The sequence below is a fragment of the Hipposideros armiger genome, unplaced genomic scaffold, assembly GCF_001890085.2.
Source record: "Hipposideros armiger isolate ML-2016 unplaced genomic scaffold, ASM189008v1 scaffold_31, whole genome shotgun sequence".
Lineage (NCBI taxonomy): Eukaryota > Metazoa > Chordata > Mammalia > Chiroptera > Hipposideridae > Hipposideros > Hipposideros armiger.
The window spans coordinates 5312656-5331348 of NW_017731381.1; the positions used below are offsets into that span (position 1 = coordinate 5312656).

At 52.4% G+C, this 18693-nt stretch overlaps 1 protein-coding gene across 7 annotated transcripts in view; it reads right to left on the minus strand.

Annotated features, from left to right (window-relative positions):
- The window catches only part of CDH22 (cadherin 22), a 128478-nt gene that overhangs the window by 53057 nt on the left and 56728 nt on the right, over positions 1 to 18693 (minus strand). For 6 of the 7 annotated variants that reach the window (XM_019637085.1, XM_019637084.1, XM_019637081.1 and 3 more), the window contains 2 exons: positions 15948 to 16539; positions 6573 to 6867 (listed from right to left, as the gene is read on the minus strand). In XM_019637085.1, coding sequence (XP_019492630.1) covers positions 6573 to 6867; positions 15948 to 16220 — 568 coding nt within the window. In that variant the 5' untranslated portion in view covers positions 16221 to 16539. Of the gene's footprint in view, positions 1 to 6572; positions 6868 to 9235; positions 9330 to 15947; positions 16540 to 18693 lie in introns of those variants that run through there. The other variant, XM_019637087.1, reaches the window with a different exon arrangement.

An 18693-nucleotide genomic window follows, 5' to 3' on the forward strand; every position in this document is an offset into this window, starting at 1 on the left:
CCTCCCCAAACGAGACCCTCGGGAAACACACTGCCTCCCGCCTTCCTCCTTTCCTCTCTGCCACTGTCGTCCCAGCGCTGGGTTTAGCCATCAGACAGTGTGCTCTCTGTTTTAGTTCGTTTCCCCTCTTGAGCCTCAGTTTCCTCAGCTATAAGATGGGGGGGGGATGTCAACACTGAACCCTAGAGAGTTCCTGGGAGGATGGAATGAGAGGAGGGGTGTGAAAGTGCTCTGCAAGCTGTAATGTCTTGTGCAAGCTAAAGAAACAGTTGTGACTATTTGCCACATACGCCAAGGCAAGTACCTCAGGTTCTGGGTCTGGGACTGGCTCCAGTTCTTGCTCTGGAATCTCAGGCAAGTTACTTTACCTCTCTCTGCATTTATTTCCTCATTGGTAAAATGGGGACAGAAATACCTGCCTTGCTTATTCTCCAGGATTGTGAGAATAAAGGGAAATAGCTCTGTGAAAGCAGCGTTCGCTGATAGCTATTATTTAATGAATATCCCAAGAAGTGCAAACTATACTACAAAACAGCCTTTTTCCATCTATTAAATATGCTGCCCACAGAGGAATACATGGGAACGTGGCTATGGCAGGGCCCCTGCCCATTTCCAGTCTGTTGAGCTCCAATCCTATGGCCCAGCAATGCCAATCCTACCACATTATCTTTCCTTTGCTCACAGCAGACATCACTAATTGATTGTCGCATTCTTTTCTGCTGAGCCTGAATGAGAACTCAGACTCCTTCTCAACACAGCCCTACAGTCACTACCAATTGATTAGAGCTGACACCAGAGATGAAACTGATCTGCCACCACTTTGAGGTCAGGAGTTGTGTCTTGGTCATCTTTGCCACCCCACATATCCAGCAAAGTGCTCTATACATAGTAAGCATGAATATGTGTTTATCTAATTAAAGCAACTGCTTATTTTCCATTCCCTTTGGGGCTATACAGAGGGTGCCAAAAAAATGTACATGCATTTTTAAGAAGGAAAAAACTGTGCTAAAACTGTAATACTCAACATATACCAATAACAAAAGAGGAATACAAGTCACGTGTATACATTTTTTTGGCACCCCTGGTCTATAAAGTAGGTGCTAATAAATGTTTGCAAGGTTGAATGACTCATCTTTGCAACCCCTACTGAGCCAAGTATACCAGAGGCCTTGTTTATAATGGGTGCTAACAAACATTTGTGGATTTAATTCAATTACTTATCTTTACATCCCCTGCAGTGCCCAGAATAAAGTAGTGGCTAATAGATGTGTGTTGGATTGAACTTCTCATCTCTGTATCCTCAACAGTGCCAAGTATATTGTCTTATGCATAGTTGGCATTAATTAGTAAGTGGAGTGGAACTGGGCACAGGGGCCCTATGAAATCCTGTTGCTGTCCATGGGTCAGGTTGTGATACCCTAGGAAAGGGGTCTAGCGCCCCCTATGTCAAAAGATTATTTAGTCCAACTCTTCTCTATCAAAATGTACTTCCTTGTTGATTTTGTTCAGCCTCAAGCTTTCAATTCCCTCTCTGCTGGTCTTCCTTCCAGAGTTGTATCTCTACCCTAATCTTGCTCCTGACCGTCAGACTCTGAGATTCAACTGTCCCCTTGACAACTCCACTTGGATTACCAGTAGACCTCTCAATCTTAAGATGTTTAATAATGAATTCTTAATTTTGTGCTGCAGACTCGCTCTTCCTGGAGCATTTCCCATCCAGCAAAGCAGCTGCATCCATCCAGTTGCTCAGGCCAAAAGCTTCAGCAACATCTTTGCCTCCTCTCTCCCTCACTCCCCACATTCCATCCTCCACAAAGCTTGTTGGCGCTACCGTCAGCATACATCCATGATCCCATACCTCCTCACCACGTACACTGGCCCAATCACCATCACCTCTGGCCTGCACGATTGCAGCGGCTTCCTCACCAATCTCCCTAATCCCAACCTCGCCCCATCCCCTACAGCTTATTTTCAACATGGTGGCCAAGAGTTACCCTTTAAAACATAAGTGGGATCGTGTCATTGCTCTACTCCCTATCTCACTCAGAGTAGAACCAAACACTCTTCAGTGGCTACAAAGTCCTAAGTGATCCTGCCTCCAGTACCTCTTCCAACTTCATTGGACACTCCCTCCCCTCCTCACTTACTCCTCTCTTCACCCACACTGACCTTCTTGCAATTCCTCAAATATGACAAATACACTATGCCTCAGGACCTTTGCACGTGCTGTTCCCTTTGCCTAGAACATTCTTCCTCCAGCTTAGTGGTGCTCCAAATGTGGTCCCTGAACCAGCAGCTTCGGCGTCACCTTGGAAGTTGTTAAAAATGCAAAGATTTCTAATAGCCCAGCCCGACTGAATCAGAAACCCTTGGGGGAGGAGGCAGCCATCTGTGTTTTCACAAGCCCCCCAGGTAAAGTGGATACACAATGAAGGATGAAAACCACTGTTTCACATAGCTCCTTGGCTCACTCCCTTGGTTCCTTCTGATCTTTGTTCACATATACTCTTATTAAAAGAAAGGCCTCCCCTGACTCCTCTATGTAAAATAGCACTCCCCCAATATAATTCCCAATCCCCTTATTCTTCACAGCATTTACACCACAGGGCGTATATAGGCATATATTGGCTTACTTATTTCTTTCCTACCTCTTTCCCTGCTTTATCCATAGGCTTCCTAAGAATCCCCAAGGCTTGGAACAGCACCTGGCACACAGTAGGCACTCAATAAAACTCTGTTGAAATGAAATGAACGAAGTCCCCCAATGCTCAGAAGAAAACTTGGGGCCCAGAAAGGGGCAGAGACTTGCCAAGGTCATGAGGGAGCCAGGCCTCCTGACTGTCAGCTGCAGGACCTGCTTCACCGTGTCAGCATGGCTGGCGAGCCCCTCCTCAGAAGCGTGGCTCATCGGAGGCCCCCGGCACACTTCCCTTCCCTTTTAAGCTGTGAGTGGTTTAATTTGCCAGTGCTGCTGCCTTTCATGTCCCAAGCTGCGTCCCTGCTCCCTCTGATCTCTGAAGTTGCCCAGACCCAGGCGCTGCTTGTCGGCCCGCCCCTTTCAGCCCAGATCAGGAGGCTCAGTAATTGTGACTGATTTTCAAAGCCCTCTGGAGTCTCTGCAAACACCCCGGCATTGAATTTGCTTCCCCTTCAAAAAGTTGCTCAAATGAAATAAACGAATTTAATTTCTGCTTCCTCCCTCCCCCTCCTGGGTTCCCTGGCTTGTCTGAGTTGAGTCCCTCTTCCTGGCTTTTTCCTGAGTGGAATGTCAGAGTGGGAGGTGAGGTAAGTCTGGGGCTCTTTGGGCTGGTACTCACGAAGCTAGGGGCTGGCTCTGCCTCCTCCTTTCTGGGCCACCTTGAACCAGTCCTGGCCCTTCTCTTGGTCTCAGTCTCCCCACGTATGACACAAGGATCCTTGCCACTCCAACAGTCTGGGAGCCAAACCAGCGGTTTGCTTGGTCACTGACTTGCTATGTGACTGTGGGTGCATTTTCTCCTCTCCGAGCCTCAGTGTTCCCATCTGCTCAATGGGGATGCTACCATCAGTCCTGCCACCTCTCTGACTTGCAGTGAGAGTGAAATGGTGATGAATGGGCCACGCTGGTGGACATGCAGCTGCACCTCTCTCTGGAGCCCCCTCATCCCCACCCGCTCTCCATACTGCAGCAGAGGGAGCTGTGTAAAATGCAAGTCTGACCACTTCATTTCCTTACTTAAGCCTTTCCCAGGCTCTGTGCTTCCCTCAGGTCCTTTCGATATGGCTCCTGCTTCCTTCTTCAGCCTCCTTCCTGGCTTATTCCATGTGGAAATCTGCAGGTCAGGGCCACATCTTCTTAGAGTGTGAGTCCAGGAGTAGCGGCTGCTGGACCTGGGAAGTCAGGGGCTGGAGCAGCCTCTGACTTGCTGTGTGACCTTGGACACATCCCTGCCCCTCTGAACCTGTTTCCCCCATCTGCAAAATGGATTTCTAAGGACTCACTGGTCTCTGAAAGTCCAGGGGTCTTTGCTACTGATAACTTCCAAATTTATCTCTCCAGCCCAGACCTCTCCACTAAACCTGTGTATGACACTACTTTTTTCAAGATCGCCACTTGGCTGCCTGGTGCGTTCTTCCAACTTAGCACGTCTGAAACCAAACTCTTGATTTCCCTCCATTCCCCCCAACTCTGCTCCTCCCACTGCTCCCCCCTTCTCAGTAAATAGAAATTCCATCTATTTAATTGCCCGGGTCAGAATCTCGGGAGTCATGCTTGAATCTTCTTTCTCTCACACCCCACATCCAATCCATTAGCAAATGCTTTGAGCCCTACTTTCAAAATATATCCAAAAGTTGACCTCGTTTCGGTACTCTTACTGGTACCACCTTGTTCCATGCTGCCACCATTTCCTGTCTAGGTAATTGCAATATACTCTTCAAAGGACAATCTGCCCTTGCCCCCCACCCCCACCTAATCTTCACAGAACATCCAGGGGATCCTGTTAAAACTAAGTCAGATCGTGTCACTCTTCTGAACAAGCCCCTTCACTGGCTTCGCAGCCTGCTCAGCACAAAAGGCAAAGCCCTGACGATGGTCTACATGGCTGCACAATCTGGTTGCCTCTCTACTTTGCAAGTTCTGTTCCCTGTGCCTGGAACGCTTTTCCCCCAGGGCTCATGTCCTCGCATCCTTCAGGTCTCTGCTTCAATGCCATCTTCTCAGGGAAGCCTTCTCAGACTAATGTATCTGTTTGCTTGCTTACTGCCTGTCTTCCTCAGCCAGAATGTACCCTCCATGAGAGCAGGGAGGCTTATCTGCCTTTTCATTGCTGTGGCCCCAGTGCCTAGCACATAGTAGGTCCTCATACATATTTGTTAAATGAATGAATGAATGCTCTCAAACAGACACATAGTATGTCACATGCATGCACAGGCCTTAAAGTGCTGTTTGGCTAGCCATGCGTATTTACATCTGCACACGAGTATGCAAATGCATAAGCACACTAGGCATATACATGGAGGCGTGTGTGTGCGTGTGCACCAGCCGGTACCCACATTCACACCCTCACTATTCCCTGTTCTCCACCATCCCTTTGTGCCCACCACTTTCTCTGGTCCTCTTCCTTCACTTCCATTCCTGGCTGCCTGCTTATTACCTGCCAATCTGCCAGATTTAACCCAATCTGAGGCTGACTGTGCCTTCCCCCAGAACCCGAATACCCTGGCCTTTGACACACAGCCGTAGAGCTGGAAGACCCAGAGAGAGGCAGCACTGAGCCGCTGGCCCCAGCACGTCAGGGGTGGAACGTGGTCTGGGACCTAGGGTCATCGCTCCCTGTCCAGCCTGGCTGGCGGGTACTTAGGTTAACACAGTGGGGAAGGAGATGGCAGCTGCTGGCTCTGTCTCTCACCCCATGAGTCCAGCTTCTACCAGGAGCTCCAGGCTAAGTGGGGCTTTGATGGTCAGCCAGCTGTCTGTGGGCCCCACAGAGGGAGAGGGCAGATTCATCCAACCTTTAGCTTCTGTGTCCCCTGCTGGGTGAATGTGGGTTTCTGAGTGTGGCCACGTCTGAGTTCTTGCAGATGGGTGTTTCGATGTGTGTGCTCCCTTTTCCACAGGTACCCAGGTTGTGCCCGGTGCCCCTGGGTGTTTGCAGCCATGCCCAGGTATATACAACCGAGTCTGTGTCTGGGGACTCAGCCATCTCGTGAACCTGTGTCCCCAGGTGTCAGGGTCTGGGTGTTTGGGGGCTTCCTGTGGGCAGTGAATGAAGCTGTCTGAATGTTGTTGTTCATGGCTGTGCCCAGGCGTGCCTGTGGTTACACTCTCGGGGAGCCCTGCCCCAGGATGGTAATGCCTGCTGTGGCTTTGGCGAGTGTCTATGTCGGTGGTTGTGTCTGTGCATAAGCTCCGTCTGTGTGAGGTGCTGTTTCCTGGGTGGGGTTATACGTGGCTACGCTGGGTGTAAGCCTACGTCTGGTGGTGTGGTTGGGCCTTGTCTCAGCTGTTCCCACTCTGGTTGCTTTTGGTTGTGAGTGTGCCCATGTCCAGTTGTGTGCCTGTGTCTGTGTGGGGAGAGGCCAAGGGCTGTGCTATGTTTGTGTGGAGTTGAACTCTGGTGAAGGACTGAGTCAAGGTAGACAGCTGGGCCTGTGTGTGTGTGACTGTCCCAGATGTTGCCTGTGCATGAAGCTGTGCCTGAGTGGGGCTGTGTACAGGCGGACAGCTGAGCCAGTATGTGGGGCTGGGCCTGTGTGTGGGTGTATGACCATGTTCGAGTGTGTCTCTGTGTCCACATGTAGACCCATGTTCATGTGGGGACTGTGTCCATGTACGTGCCTGAGGTCACATGTGTGCTTCTGTCCAGGTACAGCTGTGACTGTGACCAGCACTATGCATGGGCCTCTGTGCAGACCTGGGCTCAAGTCTGTACCCTCTGCCCCGGGGCAGCAGTTCCTGTCTCTCCTGCCCCTCCCCAGAATATCACCTACGCCCCCCACAGCAGGCTCCCACTCAGAACCTGGCAACTCCCCTTCCCCCCTCCCCTTGGGTCCCCTCCCCAACCTCCCCCCACCCGGAGCCCGCAGCCCACCTGTGGGTGAGAGCTCGGCCACGCTGCCAATGTAGGGTCCGTGCAGGAAGCGGGGTTCGCTGTCGTTGATGTCCTGCACCTTGATGATGAACTCCGACTCAGGCTCCAGCAGGCGGTTGGTGGCGCGGTCCCGAGCCTGGGCACGCAGTGTGTAGAAGGTTTTCTGCTCTCGGTCCAGGCGCTCCATGGCGTGGATGTCGCCCGTCAGCTCGTCGATCAGGAAGATGGTCCCAGCGCCCTCGCCTGAGATGGTGTACTTGATGGCCCCGTCACCCTCGTCGGAGTCTGAGTGGATCTGGAAAGGCAGAGGAGAAGGCAGGGTGGAGGCTGGGAGGAAGCTCCGCTCAGCCTCCACCTCTGAGTCCCATGGGGGCCTGTTCCCAGGCATGTCTCGTCTTTGACACACCCATTCTTCAGTGCAAACGCTGAGGCCCAGGACGCCATGCCTCCCGCCAGCCTGGGCCTCCCTGTCTGGCCCGCAGTTCTTCACTAGCCCTCCCTGGCTCTCCCTGCCCCAGCCCTGCTCCTGCAATCTACCTTCCCCTCTGCAGCCTCCGAGGCAGATCTGAACGCATCCTCCCCGGCTTGCAACCCTTCCATGTCTCCCCACTGCCTCTGCAACGAAGTCCAGAGCCGCCTCCACACCAGTCTGCTCCTGCTTTGAGTACTGTGCTCTTATTTCTCTGCCGACTGAATCTCTACTCACCCTGCAAGGATCAGTTCAAACGCCACCTCTTCCCCCAAAGCTTTTCTGGATCCCTACCCCCATTCCCCTGGAAGATTTTTGGAGTACATCAAGTCATCATTATCATGTTCAGCTGGTAGGATGGCTTAGCCAGTGCTTCTCAAACCTTCTGTGCATGCAAATCACCTGAGGAGCTTGTTAAAATGCAGATTCTGACTCAGTAGGTCTGGGATGGGGCTTCAGAGTTTGCATTTCTAACAAGGTTCCAAGCCGCTGTCCAATCTCCCTAGGCTCTGAGCCCTCAGAGGTCAGGGCTGGTGTCTTACTCATCTCAGTATCTGGAAAGCCAGCCTCAGGGCTTGGCATGAAGGGAGAGAGGAGGAAAGGGAATGCAAACTGAAGGAGCATTTACGATGTACCAGGCACTGGGCACATTTTCCTACTGAGGATTAGGGAAGGGAGATGATTTGCTCAGGGCCAGACCACTGGAGGAACTGGTCTGGTCTACAGCCTGGGCTTTCTCACTCCATCCTCAAGCCTCCTGGGAGGAGCCCAGGGTGGGGGTGGGGGTGGGGGTGGGCAATACAGCCTGGCCTCAGCTGCAGCATCGTCTCCTTGTGTGTCCTTGCACAAGCCATGGCACCTCTCTGGGCCCGTCACCTCTGTAACGTGTGGATCATAATAGCGCCTTTTTCCTAGAGGTGTTGGGGGCTAATTGAGTTGAAAGTCCACATAAAGCCCGTGTTACAATATTACAATATTAACTTACAATATTAACAGCCAGCATGGGAGGGGCACTATCCCCCTAGTGGTACCCCAGCAGGACCCTGCTGGGTCAGGCAGGAACCCCGTGGTTGCCACATCACAGAGGTTCGGAGGTCCCAGAGGCTGAGGGAGTTGGGGGCGAGGTAGAGAAGAGGGACTATTTACACAGGCCAGGAGCTATCTCACTCTCTCAACAACTGGCACAACTACACCAGTATATATGAGCTGAAAATCAGCCTTGCCGGAGGCATAATAAGTGTCCAATAAATGGTAGCTATCGTTATTATTATATTATTACTAAATGTTGGCTATATATAACTGGGATTTAATCCAGGCACTGTTAGGCTCCAGATCCCAGGCTGTTTTCACTGCACTGAGATCTCTTGGGCAAGAAACTAGCAAACAGACTGTTCTCCCAAACAGAAACACCTAAGTCGTTATCCTCCAATGCTGAAATCTCTGAGGCGGCTCTGAACAGAAGAAAATGTTTCCGATGGAGCTGGTGACCTTACACCGGTCCCCACTCCTCTCTAAGCTTCCACAGACGGGGTGTGAATGAGAAAATCCCCAAGTCCCCTTTCGGGCCAGGACACTGTGTCCCCCAGCCCACTCAGCAGAATAACAGGTGCCAATGAAGTCGTCATGAAGGGGGACGAAAGCCCACCCCCTGCCACGCAGAAGGAGCCTGGGTATAAATTCTGCTGGTGGAACTTTGTGTCTGAAAGGTGGATTATAGAAGTGCCATTTGGAAGATTGAATGGCCCATAAACATTTTCATATTTCATTAGCCGATTAATGGGCATCTCTCTCTTTTTGGCGAGTCTGCTGATTCTCAGCAGAAATTGCGGGGAGTAAATGGAGGCGTCTGGTGGAACCTTTCCGGGTCCCCGTCCTGTTATAGATTGCCCCAATTAATGCCTGTTCTGGGCTCCACCAAGAAGCCTTCTTCCTGTCCAGTTACTGTTAATAGATTTCTCATAAGTGGCTGGATTGTAAAAACCTCATAACTCAGTTTAATGCTCCCAATAAAATTATCTCAGGACGGCGGCCTTGAATCATTGGCAGTGCTGGAGATGAGGAGACCTGTGTCTCCTGTTTGCTGTTTGTGCTTCTCCTCCACCTCTGCCCGGGGGACATGTGATAGGAGAGGGTGGACTTGTTCCCTCTTAGGGTGCCTCCACCCACTTCCCAATCAGGCCTGGCATCTGCTTACTTAATCAGCAAACATTTCTGAGCAGTGTGTGGGATGCAGGCACACCTCGGAGACATCGCGGGATTGGTTCCAGACGCTGAGATATAGTGAGTATCGCCATAAAGCGAGTCATAATCTTTTTGCTGTTGGAGGGTCTTGCCTTCAATTTGTAAGAGAAATGCAACATCTGTGAAGCGCAATAAAGTGAAGTACAATAAAACAAGGTATGTCTGAAGATATACCATTTGGCAGGACGTTTCACAGCTATGATCTTACGAGTCTTCATCACTGCCATGTGGAACATTCTTCTTCTTCTTCCCGTTTCTCAGGTGAGAAAACCGAGGCACAGAAAGGGAAAGTCATGTGCTTTGTCACAAAGCTGAGTGCGGGAAGCCAGCTTCTGATTCCATGACTCACTAAGGTTGTCACCATGGGCTTGCTAATTTTATCTCTCCGAGCCTGTTATCTCTCACACCCGAGTAATCAGACTGAGCCCTACCTGGCACAGATGTGGTGAAGATGAAATGAGAACAGGTTTGTAATGACCTAAACCCTCTATAAATGATTGTTGCTTTCCCTTCCTGTCTCCTGTGTCTCCCTCCTGTCCCTGCAGCCCTTGACATTTTAACTCAGACCCCGACAGGGATCACTTATGAGTGAGGGGTGGGGAGGAGGAAATGGAACCCAGCGGTGATGTCACTGACGTGTTTCTATGAAGAATGACATGTAGTCATGCTGGGGCCCAGTGGCTACCCTCTGGGGACTGCAGAGTCATAAAGGGCTGGTTGGCCTGGGCAGGAGCTAAGAGCTGCGGATTCGGGCTGGCCTGGGGTTACCTGCCTGCGTGCCCCACCTTCCCCATCTGCCCCCACCTGCCCCATCTGCCCCACCTGTGTTGGCTCTGACTCCAGAGTGGAGAGGGAGTGCCTGTGGCTCTACCTTAGGAGGACATTTCTCAAGGCTCTCAGCTATGAGTGGAGGATGGTGCTCTCATTTCTTGAGCTACTATGTGCCAGACGTGTGGCAGGCCTCTGCAGAAATCTAATTTAACTGTGTGGCCTATGTAAATGCGTCGCCATCTTCCAGGTGAAGAGGCTAAGAGGGGCCCAGGTCTATTTGACTCCAATGCACAGACTGGTCCCTTTGCAGCCTCTGGGGATCTAGTTTTCCATTTATGAAGTTTCTGGCTAAGGAAGAGAGACAAAGGAGGAGGGATTGGGCTGCAGGGCAGTCACTGGGCTACACGGCTGGGGGAGAGGCCTGGTCTTTTGCCCTGCACTTGGCAGGCCACAGTCATTGGCGGCCTCTTCAATCTGACCCTCTATTTCATCATTTGGAAAAGGACTTCAAATCACAGATCGAGAAAGGTGACAAACGCTGGCTTCAAAAATGGATGGGCGCCAGCTTCAACTTTGTCACTAACCTGTTGCACAGCCCTGGACAAGAGACAACCCTTCTCTGAGCCTCAGTTTTCTTATCTGTAGATCGGGTTGATACTATTCTCCCATAGATTCCGAAGGTTCGTAAGATAATATGTGGAAGCTCCTGGCACATAGTAGGTGTTCAAAGCAGATTCATTCCCTCTCCCTTTCCCACCATGGTCTCAGGAGGATTTGAGGATCACTCAAATCCTGGCCCTTGGAGATACAGGGGCCATCATCCAACACCTGGTTGGAGACTTTTAAACTCAGCTTGTTTCCTCCTTCAGGCAGCCCTCTCGGATGCCCTCCCATTTGGATGAGGAGCCTTCACCCTGCTCTGTCCTCCTGCCCCATGCACACTCCCTGTACCACCTCATTGCAGTTCGTCCATCTCCCCAGCTGTCACGGGCCTCAGGGGCACGAACTAACTTCGACGACTCGCTTTCTGAACTTTCCACGCCTGGCATACTCTAGTGCCCTGACAACACCCGCAGAGAAAGTACAGGGGGGAATGGGAAAGTTAAATGTGTGTGCCTGTGTAAGTGTGTCTGCACATGAGAGCGTGAGGTTTCGAGCTTCTTGAGGGCTAAGCATACGGCTTCGTTTCCATCTCCCCAGCACCCAGCCAAGGCCACAGCACCAAACACACTGAATAAACAAATAATGAAAAGTCCAGCTGTCATGAGAATTCCCCAACTGTTTCCTGGGATTTGTGGAGGATCCAGTCACTCTGTTAAGTCCCAGAAACACACGAGCCACACTAGAGAGGCGGGTCACTGCGCACACTTTCAGACCCTTTGCCGGGATCTTGTTGATATCTCATCGTGATCGCGTGAATCAGGGATTCTTCTCTCCCTGTTGCAGAGATCTGCAAACTGAGGCTCAGAGAGGCCCCATATCCCACCTAAAGTCACACAGCTAACAAGAGGCAGCCCTGAGGCCTGTTGGATTCCACATCCTGGGTTCTTTCCACTGAGATTGCCTCTCCCCGAGCCCCAGCCCTAGATCATAAACAACATGAAAAACACAAGAGTGAGGGCTTCTCATCCCGGGGGGCTGAAAAACAGGATTTATGAGGCCATTAATTACTTCCTCCTAATTAAATCAAAATTAAATGCGAGCAGAGGTACGTTTTCCTTATTAAACACAATTAAACGGACAGTACAGCTCGGCAAATAAAACAAGGCCAGGATTTAAACGGAAAGCAAATCAAATAAAAAGCCTCGCCCAGAATAAGGGGTCTGTTCACGCCTGTGCTACTCATAACCCAGGAGTTCATCAATTTTCTTTAAATATTAGCAACTTAATTAAATCTGCCCTCCTCCCCACTTTAGTCCTGCCGTATATCTAAAATAGATCTCACCGCCCACAGGAGCTGGTCATAGTGCTGACCCCATAATTCTAGCTTAAAAAATAAAAAATTAAAAACCCTACAAAATCCACATCCAGCTGACAGAAGCCTTGGGGGAAATTACAGTTCGGAAAAGGGATTAGTCAAAGAACCCAGGTTGTATGGAAATGAGGGGAGGTTGCTTTGAGGGTGGGCCTCCTGAGAAGGTGAGCGGAAGAGGCGAGCCAGGCTGCAGAGGGGAACAGGACAGTGCAGGGAACCGCTGCTGTGGGGCCTTGGTGACAACTGTGGGGCCCAGCGGTTCCTTCGGGTGCTGACAGGAACCTGGCTGTGAGTGATGGAGGAGGCGGTTGTAAAATAGGTTACCATCAGGGGCCCGGGTTCACTCTGCGATGGTGCTGTTGCTAAGCTACCTTTGGAATTCGACAAGGATAGATGCTCCCAGTGGCTCCCTGGGGCGGGGGACCAGGAAGCAGTGAATTAACTGAAACTGTGAAGTCCTTTCTCCCTTAAGAGAGAGAGAGAGCATGGCATGAATGTGTGAGTGTGTGAGTGTGTGTGTGTGTGTGTGTGTGTGTGTGTGTGTGTGTGAGCGCGCGCGCGCGCAGCATACACACAACCACTTGTATAAACGTGAGACTCAGCTGGAAAGGAGACAGGTGGTTTTGAAAAGTCCAAGCTCATAATACTATAGTGAGGGGTGGGCTAGGGGCCACGTTCCCCCCCCACACACACAAACACATACACACTTTGTGGTGAGAAACGAGGACATCAGGTTGCCAAGAGGCTTTCAGGATTTGGGGCAGGGTTAATAGTGTTCGTGTAGATGGTGTTCTCAAGGTGGTGGAAATACCAGGTGAGACCTATGATAATAAAAACTAATATTGCTGAGCACGTGCCAGGTTCTTGACATAGGCTCACTCACTGAATCCTCACCACCATCCTTTGCGGAGGTGCAACAGCCTCACTCAACAGATAAGGAAACTGAGGCCCAGAGATGTTAAACGATGTCCCCAAAGTCAGAGATGACAAGGAGCAGAGCTGGGATTTGAATCCTGCCAGCCTGGCTCGTTGGCCCCGCTGACCCACACACACTGTATCGCCTTACATAAGAAAGTGCGCTTTGGGCAACTGTTGGCACAGAGATGCAAACTTCCTTCTCTCTCCTCCCTGCACCCAGTGCTTTTTTGGAGGCGGCCTTGAGAGGAAGAGAAGAGGGGCTGTGTGTGAAGATGATGGAGGGGGAGGATGACATAGTCATGACGGCAGCAGGAAGGTTGCTGGGAAATGGAAGAGAGACCACCAGGCACAATGCTTGGTTCATAGCAAATGCTTAATACAGGACAGTCAAATTGCATTGGGCCTGGAGCTGGTGTCAGAAGATCTGGTCTCTTGGGTTGGTTCTGTCACAGTGTTCCTGTGTGGCCTTGGCACGATGGTCTCTGCCTCTGGCCTCAGTTTCCCGGTCTTATAAGGAAGGGACTTACCAAGGTCCTCCCATTGCTTTCAGACTATGGTTCTAGGAGATGGGGTGGGGTTCGGCTCATGCTGCTGAGGTGAAAATGGCTGGGTGGGTGATGATGACTGTGGTGAATCTGGGGTTTCTCTCATCTTTCCAGGACATGGGTGGCTGGGAAGACCATCTCAGAGCCTCAGCTGCTGGGTGGACGGCAGCCCTGAGGTGCCTGAGACCACTGCAGCGGACAGGCAGATGTGGCAGAGTCCTTCCCTGTCTCTCGGGGGTTTTCCTGGACCAAAATCCTTCTCCCGGGCCTGGGCATCTCAGGCTGAGGACTGGCCTCCAACACACACAGGTTCAAATCCTGGCCAAGCCACTTGGCCACTCTATGACTTTGCCCTCTCTGAACCTCGGTTTCCTTGCCTACGAAGGGGACAATGATTTCTACCTTGCCGTTTAACAGTTAGGTGTTTCATAGGGGGGAAAAACGAGACAACAACAATAAACAAACAGGCTGCAGGTGGGACACTTTAGGTGCTCAGTTTTCTTTTTTAATCCTTTCAACAACCCTAGGAAGTGGGCTCTCTTAGCCTCGCTTTTACAGATGAAGAGACTGAGGTCCAGAGAAGTAAAGTGGCTTGTTTAAGATAACATGGTTCATGGGTTGGCAGAACCAAGACTCGTACTCAGGTGTGTCTGGTTCCAAAGCCTGCATTCTTAGCTACCTCGCCATTAGCTATTGTCTAGCTGGTACCGGTTCCTCCTTTCCGGTCCCCTTACCCCATTCTACCAGCCTCACCATCTCACTGCCCTGACTGGGAGTCAGGAGTCCTAGGCGTTGCCACTAGTTTGCTGGGTGACCTTGAGCAAGGACATGAACCTCTCTGAGCTCTATCTGTCAAAGCCTCACTTTGCTCAGTTGTGGGATCAACTTCAGCCACACGTATGGAGAAGAAAGTAGCCAAGGACCAGGGATTACTGTGTCTGGACGAGAGAAAATCTGGGTTTCCTGTAAGGCAAACCCAAAGGTTTATATCTAGGCTTCCCTTCCCTCCTTGTCGAATCTTCCAACAGAGCAGCTTTGTCAGCCTCCCAATTCGCAGACTCATTTAAGCACACGGGAAACTCCAGAGTTGGTCTTCCCCCATCTCTGCTGTCCAAAACTTCCTGGGAAGCTGACTGGCCTTAGCAGAAGTCAGAGAATTGTCCCTGGGCACCGCCCTGCTTTTCATGCCCTCCAAGCACCCTCCACCTCAACACTTCAACTGCTGACAAGTCTCTGAATAAGCCAGGCTCCTTCAGGCCTCCGAGGTTTTGCCTAGGCTATGCCCTCTTTCTCATCAGGGTGATGAACTCCTATTCATACATCAAAACCCAGCTCAGGCATTTTCTCCCCTATGAAGCCAGCCAACAGATACCATTTATTGAATGCCTACTTAGCGCCAAATGCTGACCTATAAGGCTTTTTATGCACCAGGTGTCTCTGCTACTATGGGGAGCCCCCAAATGGCAGAAGCTGGATCTCATTTGCCTCTGCCTCTCCACTAACATATGCATGAGAGGCTCAGGGATTGAATGCGTGAACCAAACACCTTCTCAGCTCCTTGCACTCCTAGGGCACAGATCTTCAGCCATGTGAACCAGCACTTACTCAGAGAGTTGAGGAAGTAGCTTTCATTCATTCATTCATTTAATGAACAATTTGTGAGCAATGTCTGCATTAGGCGCTGGGGATTTAATGGTGAGCAAAACAAACACGGTCTAATAGGAAAGACGCACATTAATTGCAAAATCAAACAAACACATGCATAATTAAGTGTAATGAAGGAAAGGACCGATATGGGACTTCGGAGGACACATAACAGGGAGGGGGGACCACACACAGGGATCTCTCCTAGCCTGGCGTGGTCAGGGATGGCTTCTCTGAGGAAGTGGCATTTGAGTGGAGGCTGGAGTGTGAGTGTAAAGTAATCGGTAGAAGGAGCAGGCAGAAGCAGTTAAGGGGGAGGAAACAACCTAGGCAAAGGGGCAGTGGCAGGAGTGCGTGGGGCATCGGAGGGACTGTCAGAGAGCACCAGGGGGCTGTGTGGCTGAAACTCAGAGAGGGTGGGGAGCTGGATCTTTGTAGACAATGGATGCAACTTGGGCTTGACCCCAAGTGCATGGGAAGCTATTGAAGAATTTTAAGCAGAGCGGGGGAGAGTATGTGTGGGACACAGGCTTCTTTCTACAGTTTAGATGCATCTAGCTACGAGATGGACTGGGTTTACCGACTAGCAGCCTGCTCTAAGGTGCCAACAGGAAAAGGACTAGAGAGGGGCATGGGGCAGCTTAGGGGAGTGGGGTGCACGACCCTGGTGTCTGCCCCTGGCCAGAGGCAGCTGGGAGGAGGCTCCAGGGACTGGGATGTAGGGAGGTAGGGGATCTGGGGTCCCTTGCCTCTACCAGTGGGTGTCTCCCGGGGCCTGGGTGCAGGAAAGCGGGTGCGGGGTCCCACTTTACCTTGCCCACGTACAGGGGCTCGGTGCCCGTGTACTCCTCCACCACGAAGAACTGGTTCCACACCCAGCCGCGCTTTACGCGGCCCACGCCCAGCGCGCTGTCCTGCCGAGCCCCGGGCGCTGGCGCTGGCGTGCCTGCTGCCCACAGGCGTCCCAGCAGCGGCGGCGGCGGCGGCAGCAACAGCAGCAGCAGCAGCAGCAGCGGCAGCAGCAGCAGCGCGGGCGACAGCGCGACTCCGACCCGGAGCCCCCGACCGTCGGGCAGCGGCCTCATGCTTGGCCTGCTCGGGGGCCCAGGAGCATGGACAGGAGGCACCAGGGCGTCGCCACTCGGTGGCACCACGGAGCGGCGCCACGTCACATGGTGGCCTCAGCTCGGCCGCGGGGGCGCCCGGCTGGAGGGGGAGGGGGCGCGGCCGCACCCCGGGCATGGACGTCTCCGGGGTCCCCGCCCGCGCCCCCCTGGCGCCTCGGCGGCTGGATCACCAGGCGGCGTCTTCGCAGCTCCCTAGCCTGGTGTGCGCCATGGTCCTTTCTCAGAGGGGGTGCTGGCTGGGGCCCGCAGATCCTTGGAATCTTTGAGAACTAGGAGCCTGCAAGAGAAGCAAGAAAACATCAGACGAGGCTCTATGTGAGGGCAGGGCAGGTTGAGTCTATCTTTTGTCCTTTAGGTACTAATTAAACACCTACTGTGTGCCTGGCAGGGTGCAACAGTGATGCCTATTGGTCCCAGCCTCCTTCTTGGGCCCACAGTGAAGTAGTCCTGCCACCTCCTCCAGGCCCCCAGCTGTGGATCCTTCCTTTCAACTCTCATTATACACCTCTCCTCTCCCACTGTCTCTGAGACCCCCACCCCGCCCCCACCTTTCCCACAGTCCCCTCACCCAGCTCCTTCTAAGGGGTCTTCCACCAGCCCCTGTGCCCACAGGAACAGGGACCTTATGAGCTGCTTCCCCTGACCCTGGATGACCGTCTCTCCAGCCCAGCCCACACCCTAGAAATCCCTTATTCCAGAGAGGGAGCAGGCCCTTCCAGAAAGGGCCTTCAAGAGCTCCCAGGCCCCAGGCCCCCTGAGAGCACAGAGCCCACCAGACCCAGCCTGCCACCCTCCACTCTTGCCCTCTCACAGCAGCACAGAGACGTCATTCCATCCAAAACAGGAGCCCAGGGAAAACCCTCAAATCTCCTGCTAGTCCCCCCCCACACACACACCCCTTTTCAGGGCTGGAGCGCCTGAGTCCCAGAGAGCCTTCTTGCTTGGGAGTGTCCCTGTGACTTTGGGCAGGGTCACAACCCCTCTGAACTTGCCTTTGGTGTCTCCACATCCCCCCAGAAAACCTTCCTTTCCCAGAGTCTGAGACACTTCTCCCCGCCTCTCCTGGACCAGCACTGCCGTTCCCAGATCAATCCATCTCTCCTTCCCTCCCTCCATCAGATCCTGCTTTCAGCAAGAAAGGATCTGAGGGACTAACTCCTACTCAAGCAATAATGATGAATAATGGCTTGATGTGGGTGTTTACAGGGGACAGCCATGCTGCTTTAATAGAGGAGTTTCACGCCCTGAGAAGAGGAAGTGGAAGCGAGGGGCTCAATCCTCAATTCTCTGCCCAAGCAAGTCCAGCTCCGTTCAACGCCTCAGTTTCTCGAAGCTTCGACTCTGTGCTAGGATTGGGCAGGATGCTAGGACAGAGATACATAAGCTCGATTTAGTGGGGTGCGAGACAAGACCCCCAATAACAACTTAAATGCCAGGTGGTGAGTGATCCGGGCTATCTAAGGGGGTGCAAGCTGAGACCTGCGGGGCTCGGGGAAGGGAATGGGCACAGGTGTCTGGAAGGGGCAGGTGGTCGGAAGGGAATCAGGGCTGCTTCTTGGAGGAGGGGGCATCTGAGCAGGTGGGAAGAAAGGGATGGGCATTCCAGCAGAGGAGCTTGCAGGCAGGCTGTGGGTGGTCTGCCTAGTTTGGGGAGTTAGGTAGAGATCATGAAGTATGCAGCTGGGCAGAGGATATTGGAGGGCCTGACCTGGCCCCAGCCAGGTCCTCCTACAGACAAAGGAAGTGGCTGGAATCTTTGGGGTAGAAGAAATGCAGATCACCTCCTTTGACCCGATTTCAGAGCAGGGCAATTCCCTTGCCTTTAACTCACTAGCTCACTTGAGGCACAACTGTGAAAGTTGGTGTCTTATACCCGTTTTGCAGGTGCTTGACAACCCAGGGCTCTTTCCCAGTATCGGCTCCAGAATTTCTTTCTGGAAGGGGTTTCGGGGTAGGGAGTCATCTGTTGAGAGGTGAGGGTGATGGGGAGGAGGTTAAACCTGCATTTCAGGGCAATGACAATGAGAAAACATCCAATAATCCATAGGGGAGAATGGAGGGGAGGAACCCTAACGTGCTGTCCCCTGCTCCCCTCCAGGCTCTGCCCGGAACTAATGGAGGTCGGGAGGACCCGCGACCCTGCTGTGAGCATCCCCAGCACAGGTCCCACTCCCCTCGCTTACTCTGGGGGCCTGGACAGGACCGCAGAACCAAGGGGTGTTGGCAGACCCTCCCCCACCCTGGAGTGTTTCACTCCAGCATCTTGGAGCTGTGCTGCCGCCTCTGGGGATCTGGCTTTGAGTCCCCACATTATGGCCTGGGCTGGTCATAATGAGGCTGGAGTTATGGGTGAGGAGGAGGCACTGCTCCGGAGCCTTCATTTCCTGGAGCTTATGACTTCCCTGCGTGCCGCGGGAACTGTTCCCCTGAC